At 42.5% G+C, this 18642-nt stretch overlaps 1 protein-coding gene across 7 annotated transcripts in view; it reads left to right on the top strand.

The window, feature by feature from the left end:
- Positions 1-18642, top strand: part of LOC140185265 (engulfment and cell motility protein 2) — a 228658-nt gene that overhangs the window by 168794 nt on the left and 41222 nt on the right. For all 7 annotated transcript variants that reach the window (XM_072238668.1, XM_072238665.1, XM_072238660.1 and 4 more), the window contains 6 exons: positions 1034-1112; positions 5090-5140; positions 5625-5747; positions 11344-11472; positions 14062-14166; positions 15916-16024. In XM_072238668.1, coding sequence (XP_072094769.1) covers positions 1034-1112; positions 5090-5140; positions 5625-5747; positions 11344-11472; positions 14062-14166; positions 15916-16024 — 596 coding nt within the window. The remainder of the gene's footprint in view (positions 1-1033; positions 1113-5089; positions 5141-5624; positions 5748-11343; positions 11473-14061; positions 14167-15915; positions 16025-18642) is intronic.

Genomic DNA, 18642 nt, shown 5'->3' with positions numbered 1-18642 from the left:
ATCATTTTCCTGGCTTGGCTTGGATGCTCTTTTGGCTTCATTTTGGTTTGGTCTGTTGAAAATCCACCATACTGTTGGACCTTACAGAGAGAGGGGGTATTTATTCACATGACCATGCAATTTTCTGCATCAACAAATTGGATGAGTTGGTAAAGTAATATACAGTATTGCACCTGAGGAGAGTCTGTGTAGTAATTACAAAGGGCATGAGGACTTTTTCAGCTTCACAATTTTGGTTTTTAATTTTTAGTAAATTGTTGATAGGTTTTGGAACTTTTGTTTTGTTTTGACATGATGCACAAAATTTTGAAGCTCAAAAATCCAACTTCGATGTATCTTAAATTTAGAAAATGAAACAGAAAAATGTGAAAATAGTTGTAGGTGCTGAATACTTTTTCGAGGCACTGTATGTAATCTGTTCACTTTATTCTCTCTGTTCCCTGCTGGAGATCCCAGATGATCCATAGATTTGACTCTTTGGCATTGTTGTAATGAGTCGAATAGTTTCCCAACAGGGGTTCTGACGCTCAGTATTTGGAATGGCTCAGGTGATAGCAGTCTTTCTTGGATTCAGAAGACCATGCGCTCAAGTGGTGTTCTGTGTAAGCCAATGTTAGTGCCCTGTTCTGCTGCACTTCATGAACTGCTGTCTATTGAGTGGAACTCTGAGGGCCAGCAGAGATGTGGAAGATCTTGGGATGTTTCCGTGTTCTCTGGACTAATATGCTTGTCATTGTTACTTTGCAGTTTGTGAGACCTTGATATCTGCACATTCTCTACTCTAACAATAACTGTATCTCAAAACCTTTATCATTGGCTATGACATGCTGTGAGGCATACTGAAGTTATGAAAGGCACCATCTATAAATGCTCCACACTTCAAAAGAAAGGTGACTGGATGCTTAACGCCCATGGTCAGATCAGTGAGTCTGAATTGTCTTTGATGTTCCCTCTGCGGAGGAAAAGTCAGCTTGAAGCCACACAGCTCACTCTGGAATGGCCAATAATTCTGCACCTGCCATTCTCTCTGCAGATCAAACCAGGAGATCCAGACATATGCAATTGCACTGATCAATGCTTTGTTCTTGAAAGCACCGGAGGACCGAAGGCAGGTTGGTCACGTTTTGTTTCTCCGTTTGATCTGTGTTTCCTGGGTCTATGGGTGTCTAACTCTCCTGTCTGTAACCCCTTCACAGTCCTCTTTGCTTATCCTGTATTGTCAGCTACCTTGGAACATCCTACACCAAAATCACTGTGTGCTTTGTTACTAACAGTGTCTCCTCTGTTGCTCACAACCAACTGAAACCACTCTCCATTCATTGCCGCTCTGTTTTCCAAAGTTTCCTCTCAACAACAGTAGCTGCTCACCCATGTACAGCCCTTTGATCTCAAAGTGCTTTACATGAGCTTAACCATCCCAAAATGGCAGTACCTCTTGCAAGGAGACAGGAGACCAAACAGTTTTGCTCACTTGTACATTTTAAGGAGTATCTGAAACAGTGGTAGAGAGGTGAAAAAGTTTAAGGAGGGAATGGCAGAGGGTGGGGGCATGAAGCCACTAATGGAAGCGTAAAGGAAGTAGGGATGATTAAAGCCACAGTTCAGGGAATGCAGCCTATAAAGAAATGTATCCCTTTAACTTCAAATCGGTGGACAATGGAAAGGGTTTCCACACTGAGACCATCATTATCCTGAGCACCTACCACATCCTCTCATTCCCCAACTGTTGTTGCCCCAGTTACTCCATGTAGTGAAAGTCTTCTCATCCTAGCTTAGTCAATCCTTCTGTACTTGACATTCTTTCTTGATGTTGGTTATGGAAAATAAATACAGATGAAAATAATACCATGGATTTACACTTTACCATTGTGACACTATGATAGTATTTAATTAAGCACAGCTCCTCCGAGTTGCGTTGCTCCAGATTTAATAACTTTCCTCCCAACCCTGGACTCTTTTTTTAAAAAAAGGCCTGTGATCCTGCTCCACATCTCTTTCCTGTCTCTCATACTAACCGTTTGTCTCTTCTTGTTGCTGCTGAAACTCACGCTGTGTGGATGCGGTCCGTTGGCATAACAATGTTACCCTGCTGTCAACATCAGTCTGTTCTTCCCTCCTCAGAAGGGGAGGACTCTGATCTCGATCTACCTTTGTCAGTAAGTAGTGATTCCTGTGTGTCAATACCACACCAGGCGGTAATGGGAAGCTTTGTGACTATCAGAATGAGGGAAAGTGTCTTCATGCTAGTGTGGATAGTTGGTGATCACTGTGGTCTCCTACCCCCACTTCCTACTTTAAAGGCTCCTCTTTGAGGCGAGCTTGTTCTCATCCGGCTAAAGGTTTCTTGTGTCTCTTCCAACGGAGCAGAGTCAGTGAATCTCTGGTCTGGTACATTGACACACCACCAAGGTTGGCTGTTTATTTCAAATCCCCAACAGCATTTAGCCACTTTGAACCTTTCCAGCTGTTCCATGAGATGAGGGCTGATCTAAGACTTAACTGGATGTAATTACCTTTAACGATTCAATACTCCATTCTCTCAGCCTCCTATATTAACAACATCAGTGCCTCCTGCTGGGCACCAGCAGCTTCTGATGAGCCCTGCCCTACACCTTCCTAGGAAGATTATTGGCCTGTGGAAAGTGTCAACCTCCAGAAAATCCTGATTGATTGCTTTGTTCCTACCACAACCATTGCATAGCACTAATCGGTAGCAATTCTGACTAATCCATCCTTCCTTTCCCCTCCTCCAGCCCACCCTTCATTTTGGGGTGGGGGGAATCCTGAGATGTTGTAAATTTACTGAATTATGACCCAGAAACCTTTCCCATAGGAAGTGAAGGAGATTGGATGGGGAGTAGAGAAGGTATAGCAGGTGAAGGATCTGTTGGATTTGTAATAACCTTGCCTCCTGTGAAGTTGAAAGCATCAGTTCTTGGTGGTTTGAATGCAGTATATTTTTTAAAAAATAAGCGTCTTTCTTTTTATTTTTACTTGTTAACGCAAGACTTTATCCCATTCCTAGAGCTCTTTAGCCCTTATTGTCCATGGTGATCGGGCGCCCACCAGTCCTGAGCTGCTGCGTTCAGCCCACATCTCTCTCACTCCCTAATGGTTTGGGATTTGAAGTTTGTTCGATTTCATTTAAATGTTCAAGACAAAAAAAACCCATAAATCAGTTATCTGCAGGACTGTTGAGTCGACTGGGGCATACAGTAAGGAATTGAATGAGTCGTTGGCCAAATGTAAACAGATCAGAACGATATCACTGATTTCTCTTGACTTTTTTTAACCAAATCCCATAAGTCATAAGAGATCCTCCAAGCATTTGGTCGCATTCCTTCTCTGAAATGCCTACTAAAACATTGATGAATCACCATCAGTATCTCTCACAAGCTTACACATCAACATTTGTCACTCTATATCCCTGTATTCCTTTGTTGCATCTATTTCCTAGTTACATGTATACCCTAAGTCACAGGATTTCATGGGTACTTGATGGCTGGCATGAAATTAATGAACTGAAAGGCATGACTCCGTGCTGTAGGACTCTATCTTTGGATTTACTTGTAGGCATCTTCTTATTTCATGTCAGAGTCGAGGAGCAATACAGCATGAATACACCCAGTCCTGAGCTCATGCATTCAGCCCACATCTCTCTCAGCCCCTCCTAGTGCTTATGGTTTGGGAGTTGAAAAGTGTTCAATTTCATTCAAATGGTCAAGGCTTTAAAAAAAACAGAAAGCTTTTAACTGTAGGACTGTTGAGTCGAACATCTTTTGCAGTTTACTTGGGGCACAGAGTTAGGAATTGAATGAGTTTTTGGCAAAATGTGAACAGATTAGATCGATGTTACTGATTTGGAAAGCTGACGCAGTTGAATATTTTAGAGCAGAATAAATAGATAAATAAAGAAATAAATAGAGATTTGTTCATAAAGTTTTAATATGAGATGCAAACTATTGAAATGAATAGGGAATTGTTAAGAGCTAGAGTCATATTAACCTGCACATGTACTAGTTAGCAGAACTTAACCAGCTGTGTCCCCTGGGAAGCTGTACTTGAGCATTGGCTTTTCACTACATTTGTGAATAACTTACTTTAATGAAAAATTGCAGGGACATATGCTGATGTTTAAGAAAGTGGCTCAGTGTAGCTGGGAGCTAAAAATTTGCAACAGAGCACTGAGCGGTTAAGTGAAATGTCAAATATATTGTGACTTGCGAATTTAGCCAATTAAGCCAAAAATATTGAAACAGTTGCTAAATGGTAAAAAGGAAGGAATGGAGGAACAGAGGTTTGAAAAACTATTTAAAGAAATTTAATTAAAACTAGTGAATGGTTGTGAATGGAACTTGGATCTTCGTCTGGAAGACACTGGGACTGATGTGTGAAGACTTGAAATTGAGTTTTATTTTTATAAAGCTTTTTTGATCTCATGTAATTGCCTTGTTTAAATCTGGACTGCCTCAGGAAGGATACTTTGGATATGAAGTCAGTGGTTAAATTGAAAGGAGGAGGTGCAGATGTGAGATTTGCATTTTCTTCAGAAGAGATAGTGGATAATCTAATTAAGCTTTTTAAACCGACTAATTAAATTGATAGATTAAATAGAAAAACAGCTCTTTGATAGAGGAGCACTTCCTTGCACATTTATGGGATTTGTGTGCCAGCAAAACTAGTATTTAGTTGTCATTACTAATTCCCCTGATAGACCAGAGCAGTGTAAGACATACACTGCCTCTCTGTTGAAGATGTTCAGTATGGGTTTAGAATCGGTATTAATGATTCTTTCACAAAGGAGGAAAGTTCTAAAAATAGAAGAAATGAACATTAACATAAAGATCAATTTAAATGGTAGAAAATGCAGAAGGCCTGAATGGCACACCTCCTGTTCTTTTATTTCTTGCCCCACATTGGATTTACCTTTAACCCTGTGAAGCATTGTGGGATGGGCATTGAAATATATCAACGGTGTCCTGTAGGTGGAGCACATGTCCAGGCTAAGACACGAGAACGATTGTGATGCCCATGTTGGGTTTTGGTATCCAAGTCAAGCCTGTGTCTGACTTCTGGTATGTTTCCACAGGAAATGTCTAACGTCCTGGCACAGAAGCAGCTACGATCCATAATATTAAATGTAAGTACGGTGACTTACAAGAAGTGAATTTATTTTTGAAACTTCTAACGCAGGTAAAACCAATTTCATTTTCAAGACTGGAACTTCACTACATCAGTTTGGTGAAAATGTCTGTCATTGGAGTAATTGTAACACATCCATGTTGGAGCAGGGACTGAAGTCTGAAGATCTGATTTTCATTCTAAATTTAAAAGAAATGCACTGTAAAAATGACCAGAAGGGTTGTTCATTGGATTAACTCACTGATGTTCTCAGAAGAGTGAACCACACCACCTTTAACCCAATTGGCCCTCTGTCGCTCCAATCCCACAACAAATGCTTGATTAATTTTCCTGTGAGATGGCCCTCTTGTATCAAACCTTTGCAATTAGGCAGAGGCAATTAGGCAGAACCCAGGCAAGTTCCTGCAAGAAGTCTGCTGCATGTGCTATCTTTTGTAAGAGGGATCAATGCTGTAAAGGACCTCCGTGTCTCCTTTCTGCAGCACATCATTCGAGGAAATCGGCCAATAAAAACAGAAATGGCCCACCAGCTTTATGTCCTTCAAGTTTTGACGTTCAATCTGCTGGAGGAGCGAATGATGACCAAAATGGACCCTCAGGATCAGGTCAGTGATGGAGTTTTCCTCCCATTCTGTGTGTTTCTGTCTCTCACTCTGTTTCTTGTGTACCTTGCATGTCTGAGTCACAGCCTGCTGCTCTCTGTCTCTATTCGTATGATAGCCTGTTGCATTGTGTATATGTGTGAAAACAAATTTGACTGCAATTGCTAGGGAGGGAGAAGGGCAGAGTTTGCATTTGGGCTGATGATCCTGTGTGCTGGGGAAGGGACGAGGGTAGTTATTGACATGAGGCATCAGCTCTTTTTATCTTTCCATGGTACATCATCTGTTTTTATCAGAATCAGGTTGAATATCATCTGCATATGGCGTGAAATTTGTTGGCTTTTCAGCGGCAGTACAATGCAATACATAATAGAAAAGGAATTTGAATTACAGTAAGTATATATATATATATATATGTGTGTGTATATATATATATATATATATATATAAAATAGTTAAATTAAATAAGTAGAGCAAAAATGGAAATAAAAAATAGTGATGTGGTATTCATGGGTTCAATGTCCATTCAGGAAACGGATGGCAGAGGGAAGGAAGTTGTTCCTGAATTGTTGAGTGTGTGCCTTCAGGCTCCTGTACCTCCTTCCTGAAGGCAGCAATGAGAACAAGGCACGACCTTGGTGATGGGAGTCCGTAACAATGGTTGCCGCCTTTTGAGGCATCGCTCCTTAAGGATGTCCTGCATACTATGGAACATTACAGATTTCCAGTAATTGCTCTGCTCTGCATCTGATACGTTTCTTCACCAGCTTCACTTGCTTTATATCTACCCCAGACAGATTCCTTCAGCATCCTCTCTGTTTGACACCGATCTATATGATCCATTTTCTCTGTTTCTGCCACTGACAGACGCCTACCACCTTTCAGCAATTTAGAATATGATTTTCCATGCATTTCACTTCTAGTCCCTGACCTGAAACATTAACGCCTTCTCTCTCCGCTGGCCTATGAAGTGGTCACCCAAACTGCATTTGTTTGTTTTTTTCTCAATGTCGAAGTATGTTCGTGGTGGGGAAGGGGCCTGGTTAGTGTTCTGTGTTGATTACTTTTTATGCTTGAGTTGCATCAAACTGGGACATGTTTAGCCCTCCACAAATGCTCTCCATTTCCAGTGTTTTCTGCTTTTATTCCAGACTTACAGCAGTTTGTTGCTTTCTTTTCTTTCTTTGGAACTGCGAATTCGTCATTTCCAGTGACATCCTCGTCAATCTCCTCTGCACACCTTTCTGGTGGAATCACATCTTCCCCTAAAGCTGCGACGAGATCTGTGCACAGAGCTCAAGCTGTATCCTCTTGCATAACCTCACTTCCTGCAATCTCTGTTTCTGCTTATGATGGGATAGAAATTGTTGGAGCTGCAGGCTGGCAAGTTTCTAGGTCCTTGGGGACTTCATCCCAGCTCTTAAAAGAGGTGGTAAGTGAGATAGTTGATTCCCAAGAAATGGAAATGTTCCACTAGATTGGACAGTAATAAATGGAACATCTTTATTCACATCCACTAACAATCCATGGTCAGACTTTACAGCAAACCATCAGAGTCGGTGGAAAGAAGCAGTCCCTGGCTTTGGATCAAGCAAAAAGACCTCTCCTGAGCTCCAAGGTAGCATCAAGAGAGTGGGAAGCCACAGTGGGGCAGGGTGCTGAAGCACCAGAAGTCATCGTCAAGCCCTCCAGAGGTGTAGTGGGCTAATCAATGAAACACCGAGGAAGGAGGGTGCCCACTTGAAAACTCCTGCATGTCAACCCTGTGCCACTCCCAACATCAAGGCAGTCTTGAGCAAGTGCTCACGGCCCATTGGCACGAGGGATATTAACATCTTATCCCATGTTTTCTTGATTTTAAAAAAAGAAGGGAGCCAAAAAGCAAGAAGCTCCAAGCCAAATAGCGTAATGGCTTTCTTGGGAAAATATTAGAAGCTATTATTAAAGGAATTCCTCAAGGCACTTAAAATTTGAGGCATTCAGGCAAAGACAACACTTAGACCTGTGCGGTGTTCCTCTGTTTTTATAGGTAGGAAAGTAATTTGTGAAGAGGGCATCGGGGCTGTCGAATGGATACGGATATGTTGGACACAGACCTGACAAAATAAATAATATGTGTGGGAAAAGTGAAATTATCCATTTTGGCAGGAAACACAAGTGTGTAAACTAAATGGTGAGAGACTGTCAGGCTCAGGGATACAGAAGGGATTCTGGAAAGGTCTCTGCAGATAGGTGGGAATGTAGAATTGAGTTATAGTCAGATCAGTCATGACCTTATTAAATGAAGAGTGCACTCAAGGTGCCAAGGGGCCTGTTCTTGCTCCAAATTTGAATGTTCATATAAATGTCATTTTAACTGCCTTCTAATGCTGCTACCTTTTTAAGGATGTAAGCCTGTCTACCCAAGTTCCTCTGTTTCTTCACTTTGCTTCAGATCCCAGTTATTGTAGGTTCCCTTGTGTTATGCCATGCAATTGGATTCCATTTGCCTTTTGTCTGCCCAACATATCAGATCACCTACGGTCTAAGGCTTTCCTTTGCACTATCAATCACCTGGCCAGCTATGTATCACATAAAAACTTCTTTATCAGTCCGCAGAAAGACTAGCTCATTAACATATGCATCAGGCTAGACTGAACCTGGCAGAGCTCCATTGGTTAAAAAGCCTTGTCATAAAAGCACTTGGCAGACGTTCCCTTTACTTTCTGCCAGTGAAGCAATTTTGAATCCAACATGCAATTTCACCCCTTGTATCCCAAGAGCTATTTGTCCAGCTTGGCATGTGGGCTCTAGTGAAAAGCCTTGCTGAATTTCTAATATAGATTGTGTTAAATGTGGCTCCCTCATTGACACTGCCTTTGGTCTTTTCAAAACATCTCCAAGTTAGTCAAACAGGATCTTCCTCCGAATCTACCTTCGACTAATCCACTCTCCTATTAATTTGTCTTTTCTAATTTGTAACTTCAAAGCTGAGCATCAGAACTGAATTCAATAATTTGCCTAAATCCAGTATATCTGGAACTTTTTCCCTCTATGGATTTCACCGTACTAGGCACATCATTCTCCTTAACTTCCACCATCCACAAAGGGACCCTACCACTAAACATGTCTTTCTCTCCCCATCCACCCTCCCATACTCTGCTTTCTGCAAGGATCACTCTCTCTGTGACTCCCTTGTCCCTTGTCTCTCCCCACTGTTCTCTCTCCTGATATTTATCCCTGCAAGTATAACAAGTGCTACAACTTCCCCGTACACAGTCTCCTTTAGGGCCCCCAGAAGTCCTTCCAGGTGAGGTGACACTTCACCTGTGGGTCTGTCAGGGACATCTATTGGTTCCAGCGCTCCCGGTGCAGTCTCCTTTACGTCGGTGAGACCGGACATAAATTGAGGGACTGCTTAGTTGATCACCTTTACCGCATGTGCCACAAAAGGCAGGATTACCCAGTCATTTCAATTTGACCTCCCATTCCCATTCCAACATGTCTGTCCATGGCCTCCACTACTGCCATGATGAGGCCACACTTGGGTTGGAGAGCATCACCTCTTATTCCAACTGGGTACCTTCAGCTTGTTAGCATGAATATTTATTTCTTGAACTTCTGGTAATTTCTCCCCCTCCCCATTCTGTTTTTTTCTCTGTTCCCCTTTCTGCTTCCCCTCTCACCCCATCTCTTCTTCTCACCTGCCCATCATCTCCCTCTGGTGCCACTGTTCCTTTCCTTTCTCCCATGGTCCATTCTTGTCTCCTAGACTCCTCCTCCTTCAACCTCTCATCTCTTCCATCTATCACCTCCTAGTATCATACTTCATCCCACCAACCCCGCCTTCTCCCCCCCACAACCAAGTTTTACCCATCACCTGCCAACTTGTACTCTATCCCAGCGGTCCCCAACCACCGGGCCGCGAGGAAGCGATATGATTTGCCGATATGAGTCAGCTGCACCTTTCCTCATTCCCTGTCACGGCCACTGTTGAGCCATTACGCACGCGAGGTCATTATCCGCGCGTCATCCATGTCGGCGCGGGAAGGAGATCAACTCCTCGAGCTTGCAAATGACGGCGGGCTGGAAAGGATGTTTGACATAACATCTCTGCCGACATTCCGGATCAAAGTCAAGGCTAAGTATCCTGAGATAGCCACAAAAGCACTGAAAACGTCGCTTCCATTTTCAACATATTTCTGCGAAGCGGAGTTTTCTGCAATGACTGCAGCGCAAACTAAATTGTGGAATAGACTGGACATAAGGAACCCCCTTCGAGTATCGCTGTCTCCCATCACCCCTCGATAGGACCATCTTGTTGCAGGGAAACAAGCCCAGGTATCCCACTGATTCAGCGATATTGGTGTGTTGCAATGATTTTATATGTTCATACGGGGAAAATATGCGCTGTGTGTTTAATATCCAAACATTACTTAAAATGTTATGATGCTATTGACTTACTTATATAACCATACAACAATTACAGCACGGAAACAGGCCATCTCTGCCCTTCTAGTCCATGCCGAAAGCTACTCTTACCTCATCCCACTGACCTGCACTCAGCCCACAACCCTCCATTCCTTTCCTGTCCATATACCTATCCAATTTTTCTTTAAATGATAATATCGAACCTGTTTCTGCCATTTTTACTGGAAGTTCGTTCAACACTTACTTCAAGCTCCCCTGTCCTCCCCTGATAATTGACTTATCACTGTATTCATGCGAGGAAAATATGCGCTGTGTGTTTCATATTAAATGCGTTAGATAAACCCTTTTAGAAATGAAACTGAGTGTATTAGCCACTTATCACCTATATTCCAGTCGTGATTAACACCACCCCCCCCAAACAGAATCGCCAAAATCGATTTGTGGGGGGGAAAAATCGGCAGGTCACGCATACGCACTGGTGCCCGCGCAAGCTTCATGGTCATTGTAGTCTTTCTCGGGGTAAACCCAACGTATTTGACTGCTACTCTCGTCCGTTGGCAATCCTCCTCCCCCCCGGTTGGCTGGTCCGCAGTGCAAAAAAGGTTGGGGACCCCTGCTCTATCCCTTCTCCCCCACCCGACTTCTTATTCTGGCTTCTGCCCCCTTCCTTTCCAGCCCCGATGAAGGGTCTCAAGCTGAAACATTAACTGCTGACTCGCCTTCATAGATGTTCCCTAACCTGCTGAATTCCTCCAGCATTTTGTGCACGTTGCTGCCTCCATAGGTGGTGCTTGACTCACGGAGGTCCACCAGATTTAAGTCTCTTGCTCCAATAATTTTTCCACCAATTTGCACTGGCCTGCATTACTGGTTTATCCATTTTTAGACTGTGGTACGACATTGCAAACGTCCGTTCAACTCACACAACTCCTGTAGCAAGGGATCATTGAGAATTGAGTCACACTCTGATATCTGTCATTGAATTATTGTCCTATCCACATACTGATTATGCTCCATGTGTAACCTTGTCTCTGTCACCATTATCAACATACTCTTGAGTTTTATTGTGTCTATACACTATGGATTTGTTGTCCAGAGCTAACAGTGTCAGAGACTACCTGTGTTGCAAATGTTTTCTCTCCTAGGTTGGGTAGACCCACTGTAACATCCGTGATGTTTTGTTTTACAGTCACAAAGGGATATCATTTTTGAACTTCGAAAAATTGCTTTTGATGCTGAATATGACCCCAACAGCAGCAGCAGCCTTGAGAAACGCAAAGCCATGTACACGAGGGATTACAAAATGCTGGGATTTATGGTACGAGCAGTCATTGTATTACTTGAGGCACAGTGGTGTGTGTTCCTCATACTCAGTAACTCCATTTAGGCAATTTAAGACTTGTAGACGAGGAGGTAATACTATTCATTGTTCCCGAAACAGAGCATAATGGTAAGTTACAAATTGAATACTTTTCTGCTGCATACCGGCAGACTAAAAATTAAGTAGAAATACGCAGAGACAGGGAGAGACAGACAGACAGACAGAGACCATTTCAAATGCCACATACATATAGACAGCCAGCGAAGTACCTCTCATGTGCATGCACGGCTGTGCAGAACTGTGAGGGAATTTGTCGCACTGAGTCCTCGTGATCTCCATTTACAAACATGAATCAAAATTGCAGAAGCTGTCAATGAGAATATCCATGGAAAATAATACATTCTGAATCCATGCTAGGATAATTGAGTCCATTTGCAGTCAGCTATTGTAAATCAACGCCTTCCCTCTCTATCTTAACCCAGGAACACAGCTGATGATCTTCCTGTTTTGCGGGCTCTTGCTGTTCCCTCTCAACGCTGTTTAGTTGAAACTGTTAATTTTATGCTGGAAAAAGCTACTTTATCACTGTGTAAGTGAGCTTCACATTTCTGGAAACAAGCTGCATTGGTTGGAGCTGGTTCAAATAATTCTCCCACCCCTACCCCATGCCAGTTCTCCTTTTGCCTTGAAATTATGGATCCCTAGTTGGTCTAGGATCCATGGAAAGGTCTTTGCCCTTGGAGTCCTGCTGCAGGAGATCACATTTGAGGCTAATCCACCTATAAATTCACTTTCTAACCCTTGCAGTAGACCAGGGGCTTCCCAACCCTTTTTATGCCATGGACCCCTACCACTAAATGAGGGGTGTGTGGCCCACAGGTTGTGAATGTCTGACTAGACCATTAGGAGCAGAAATTCCACCTTCTATTTATTTTACTTCAATACATCCAATTATCAATACAGAAGATTTGCATGTTTTTAGCCTTGTGCTGTTGCTGTTTGTTCTCAAAACAAAAAAACTTGTTCGTGTTTTCCAATCTAATTTATGTAGCACTCTATTCCTAACAACTAACAGGAAAAGACTCCCTGTTTTAATCAGCCTAGTCCTTACAGTTCTGATGATTCATCCCCATCCCCAATCTTGCCCAAGACCTGGTCAACTAGATGAGAAGTCCAGACCAATCATGGGGAACCACTTAAGCAGCCAAAACTAGTAGAGACCAGTCTTGCTGTAATTACTGCAATGCAGCACTCTCCTTGTGAGCCAGGTAAGCTCCATCCCAGCCAGACCAGCTGTACCTTGATGGAATTCCACAGCTCATCATTCAAGAGTGACAGACTGTTTATTTGGAGGGATAAAACATTTCCTAACATTTCCGAGAAGATCTGCAGATGCTGGAAATCCAAAGCAACACACACAAAATGCTGGAGAAACTCAGCAGGCCAGCCAGCATCAATGGAAATGAGTAAACAGACGACATTCTGAGCCAAGACCCTGGGTCTCGGCCCGTAATGTTGACTGTTTACTCTTTTCCATTGATGCTGCCTGGCCTGCTGAGTTCGTCCAGCACTGTGTGTGTGTTGTGAGTGTTGCTCCTAGTATTTGTCTTCCAGTATAACCATATTACAATTACAGCATGGAAACAGGCCATCTTGGCCCTTCTAGTCCGTGCCGAACTCTTACTCTCACCTAGTCCCACCGACCTGCACTCAGCCCATAACCCTCTGTTCCTTTCCTGTCCATATATCTATCCAATTTAACTTTAAACGACAACATCGAACCTGCCTCAACCACTTCTGCTGGAAGCTCATTCCACACAGCTACCACTCTCTGAGTAAAGAAGTTCCCCTTCATGTTACCCCTAAACTTTTGCCCTTTAACTCTCAACTCATGTCCGCTTGTTTGAATCTCCCCCATTCTCAATGGAAAAAGCCTAACCATGTCAACTCTGTCAATCCCCCTCATAATTTTAAACACCTCTATCAAGTCTCCCCTCAACCTTCTATGCTGCAAAGAATAAAGACCTCACTTGTTCAACCTTTCTCTGTAACTTAGGAGATGAAACCCAGGCAACATTTCAGTAAATCTCCTCTGTACTCTCTCAATTTTATTGACATCGTTCCTATAATTCGGTGACCAGAACTGTACACAATACTCCAAATTTGGCCTTACCAATGCCTTATACAATTTCAACATTACATCCCAACTCCTATACTCAATGATCTGATTAATAAAGGCCAGCATACCAAAACCTTTCTTCACCACCCTATCCACATGAGATTCCACCTTCAGGGAACTATGCACCATTATTCCTAGATCTCTCTGTTCTACAACATTCTTCAATGCCCTACCATTTACCATGTATGTCCTATCTTCATTAGTTAGTCCTACCAAAATGTAGCACCTCACATTTTTCAGCATTAAACTCCATCTGCCGTCTTTCAGCCCACTCTTCTAACTGGCCTAAATCTCTCTGCAAGCTTTGAAAACCGGTATTGCATAACCTGTCTGAGTTAATGTTGTAAATTCTCAGAAAGAATTCAGGATTTATACATTAATAAGGCTCCTTCACCTTGCATCCACAGAATCATGTCAATCCGGCCCTGGACTTCACCCAGACTCCTCCTGGAATGCTGGCACTGGACAACATGTTGTATCTGGCAAAGGTCCATCAGGACATGTACATCAGGGTAAGACCCAATGCACTCCCTTCTTTCCCAAACTTTATGCCTGAAAATTTGATTATAGGAGATAAGAATCTGCTGATAATTTGACAAGCAGCTGGTCTCCTCAACTGCTATGTGACTGAATACCCCCAACCCCTTCCTCTCCACTTTGTGCATATTCAAGCAGCTTCATCGAATGGCTGAGTCTCCTGTTCTTCAGCCCAGATGATCTGAGGCAAACTGCAACAGGCCTGCTGGTGCTGAAATCAGGGGGAGGAGATGGTACCTCTTGCTCTTCTGGGCTGGGCAGAATTTTCAATCAATTTCAAGTTCAAGTTTAATTGTCATTCAACCATACGTGAATACCTGTGAATACAACAAACAAAATAGCGTTCGTCCAGGGCCAAGGTACAAAACACAGTACCAACAGTCATATATAACACAAAGTACATACAGCACATGAGACATACAGTCACTTTATATATGTATGTATGTGTGTATGTATATTTATGTATACGGACTTGCAGTATTTCACATTACAGATGGCCAACAGGGTCTTGCGATCACTAGAAAAATATCCAGGACAATGGCTCACTGTTGACTGCTGTCGACTCCAAAGCATTTCTGTAGCAGACAGCAACACGGTCCGCACCAAGTTCACCAATGAGCTTGTGTCAGCCCGGGTTGATGCTCTGTTGCTGTAATCTCCAAGTCACTGGTCAAGAGTTGAGTTCTCACTCCAGTGAGATGATGATGAACCTAGGATAATGGATTGAAGAAATACAGAGAGCGCAGTGCTGTTGGAGGTGAGATGTCACCAAGGATGCCCTGTAAAAGATCCCATGTCACTAATCAAAATAGAGGCAGAAGGGACTAGTAACATCCTGGCTACCATTTACCCCTTTTCCAACAATTGGCATTGAAAATAGATATTCAGTCTTTCGTTTCACAAGTTTCTCACATAGTGCAGTGCATAAATCAACAGATATATTTGCTGGCATCATTGAATGAGTGAAGTACAAAAAATCCATTCTTTTCTCATTATCAAAAGATAATGTTTAATGTTCTTTGAAATTTTCTGTAAAATCAAGACAGTTTGATTTAAAAGTGAGCTAATAAAAGCTAGTCAAATATAACACTGCATGCTGATTTGCTGCACAGTGTGTAACTGAGGATTCTAAAATATGATAAATAAAAGTTCTAGTTCACCTTCTACCATTCAGTTTGACTAATCTTACAAATAGCGTCAATCAGACAATCGGACATTAAATCAACCAAAGTTCTTTCAGAGCTCTACAGGGTGGATACATAGATGACGTTTTTCCTGGCTGAGAGGTTTAGGACCAGAGAGATGTCAGCCACACAGAACTGAATCTGAAATAAATCTCCCGACTCTGAGTATGGTGAATGTTTGTAATATTCTTCCCCAGAGGGCAGTGGAGGTTCAATTGCTGAGTGTTTTGAAGTATGAGCCCAGTAGATTTTTCAATATGAAGGGAACCGTGTGAGATAAGGGGCTAGCACTGGGACAGGGACCTAGGGTAGGAGATCAGCTGTGAAGTTATTCTGGGGAATCGACTGGCCTACTCTTATTTCTGATGTACTTGTGTCAGACTTGGTCGTATCAATGATAACTCTCAATCCTGGAGATCTTCAAGATGAGCAGGGTCAACTTCATCTTGAAATTAATTCAGCGTTTGTTCGGAGGACTTGACCCATAGCGTTCGCTACACTTTTCATGCTCTGCTCACTGTACAAAACGTCTGGTTGCAGATTGTCCTGGAAAACAGCAGTCGGGAGGACAAACATGAGTGTCCTTTTGGACGCAGCAGCATTGAGCTAACCAAGATGATGTGTGAAATCCTGCAGGTGGGAGAGCTACGTAAGTGTTAACTCGGATTCGACAGACTTTGAAATGGTAGACCGTAGTGCAGTCCCAGCAAGAGGCCTGTACGTATGCAGTGTCCTTAACACCAGAAGAAAATCTGAACTGAGTGTTTTGCATGGTCACAATCCTGGGACATTCTTCTTAAAAGCAACATTAGATTACCAGTTTTAAGAAGGTTTACCCCCTCCTGCCTTGTCTCATCATTGTAATCTCATAAAAAAGGCTATTCAGGCTTTTGGGTTGATGTTTCCTGGGACAGCAGTCTTATCAGTCCCTTTTTCCCTCCTTATTTGCCTCTACCTCTGTAACTTGCTCTCTCCCCTGTGCATCAATCCTGATTCATTTCGCTGCTCCTGCGCAAAAGGCTAACTTTTACAATAGTTAATTAACCTACCAGCTTTGGGATGTGCAAGGAAATCGGAGCACTCAAAGGAAAGCCACACAGACGCAGCGAAAGTCTGCAGTCTCCACTCTCTAGTGCCAGAGGTTTGCATCAAACCCAAGTCACTGGAGCTATGAGGTGTTCACTGTGCTGCCCGTCCATAGGGGCAATAAATGCAGCCCAGAGCCTGTGGAAAATAGTCCATGAGCCACATACTGTACACAGGTAAAGGTAAAGTTGAAAAGCTTTGGTTTCACAGGAGAAAGGCAAAGACAATCGAGATAGAAATTTCAGTGAGCTGAATGGCATATTACTAAAAGCAGAGAACGGAAAATGTTTTCAATGGTTTAGGAGTAAAGCCATGAATGAGCTTAAAGATGAATCTATCTGTTAAATTAAATTATAATTAATTAAATTAATCAGAATTTTTTTTAAATTACTGGATATTTCAAATTTTTAACATGAAAATATTACAATATTTAAAAATAAAAACATTCAGCAGATGAAGCAGTCTAAAGAGAGAAAAAAGGTTGAGTTATTAAAAAAATTAAAATGTACTTGATAAAAAATTAACATAAAAACTATTCTTTCAGCAAAAAATACTGAATAGTTACCTTTCTCCTTTGCAGCTCTTCCTCTCCATTCAAGTGAATATTCCTATAACTAGTCTGTCTGGTGTGGCTTTAGTGAGCAGATTCCCCAGAGGAATTGGTGTATATTCGCGTTCCACTAGGCAGAGTCATGGAATCCCGAACTTGATGGGACACATGATAGGATGTAGTTATAGTTCCACATGAAGCGTCTGCAATTTCCTCATCAGACTCCACCTGCCAGAGATCAGCCGATGATGTGAGCTTGCAGTACTGAGAGCATGGCAGGCCTCCTCCTTGTTAGGGTACCACTGCTTGCACACAAATTGCCTTGGGGCATTACATTAACACTCTAAAGAATTCTACGTCCTCAGAAGGCAGCTGGTTTATGTATGAAATATGAACAAATATGAGAAATAAAATGCGTAGAAACAAACTTAGTAAGTGTACATCCTGTTGCTCCACACTCTTCCAAACCACAGCTCACTGTCTGCATTTCATCCATTATTAGCTGATGCATTATTCTTAGCTCTGGTACTCATTTCTCACGCATCTGTACAACATACACTCAGTAAATGGATTGGTGCACAAACAGTAAAAGAGTTGGGAGGATACAGTCCTAATTTAGGTGAATGGGAATAGTGTAGATGGGCAGAAGAGGCCAGCATGTACATAGTGGGCTGAAGGGCCTATTTCTGTACTATACAGTTCTCTGACTGTATGATTCTGATACCTGGACCACCCAGGTAAGCCATGGAAGTCTCAGCAGGATAGCTCCAAAGATCTGTGGGTGCAGCACAAGTCACAACCTCATTTATGAGGGCTCTGCTTTTGCTGCCAGAGAAGAGGTGAGTAATTGGCTATATAAGAAAAGGAGGGAGGAAACATAGATTCCTAGTCCTGGGTCAGGCTGTCCCGAACCAATCATCCAGCTTTGTTCCACCAAATTCACTTCCAGTCCCTCATTTACTAATCCCCTATATAACAGTCCTTCCCTGATGCATCAAAATATGTTTACTTACAATCCCAAAATTAAAGGCAACATAAGGTAATATTCCAAAACATTTTACAAATAAAAGAAATCCTAATATTATATAAATATTAACCAATTCCTCATATGCATTCTCTTAAAACTCATTGTGCATGCCTTTTGTCTGTCCTAGTTATCCTTCCCAGTGGCTGTCCCAAAGCTACTGGGGAGTTATTGAATGCCCTGGAGGACAGACTGGAGCATCTCTGGTCTTACTTTGTCTGGCATACAACTGGTTCTACTCTGCATAAGTGATTTTGGCTAATGCAAACAGCAAAGACACTGAGAGGGAGGCAGTGATAGTATCTAAAATGCTTTCATCCTGAGAAGGGGCTGTAGTTTCCACCGAGCCACAGCCATTCTCTGGGGCACTGCATAGTTATTATAGTCTATAGACAGATAGCTGGAGTGCTGTGACTACCTCCGAGCCCCTGGAGCACTGCTATCCAATATCAGTCAAGCTCTGTTTGCTATAGAAACTTGAACTTTCACTGCTTCACCAACAGAAGGTAAGATACCATCTATCAGATGCTGACTGATGGTTGGATCAACATGTGTTAACGGGAGAGGTTGACCGCTGCTTCCAAGCTAGAAAATGGGATCTGTTAAG

Source organism: Mobula birostris, chromosome 2 (genome assembly GCF_030028105.1).
Source record: "Mobula birostris isolate sMobBir1 chromosome 2, sMobBir1.hap1, whole genome shotgun sequence".
Lineage (NCBI taxonomy): Eukaryota > Metazoa > Chordata > Chondrichthyes > Myliobatiformes > Myliobatidae > Mobula > Mobula birostris.
This window is presented reverse-complemented; position numbering and strand designations above follow the sequence as displayed.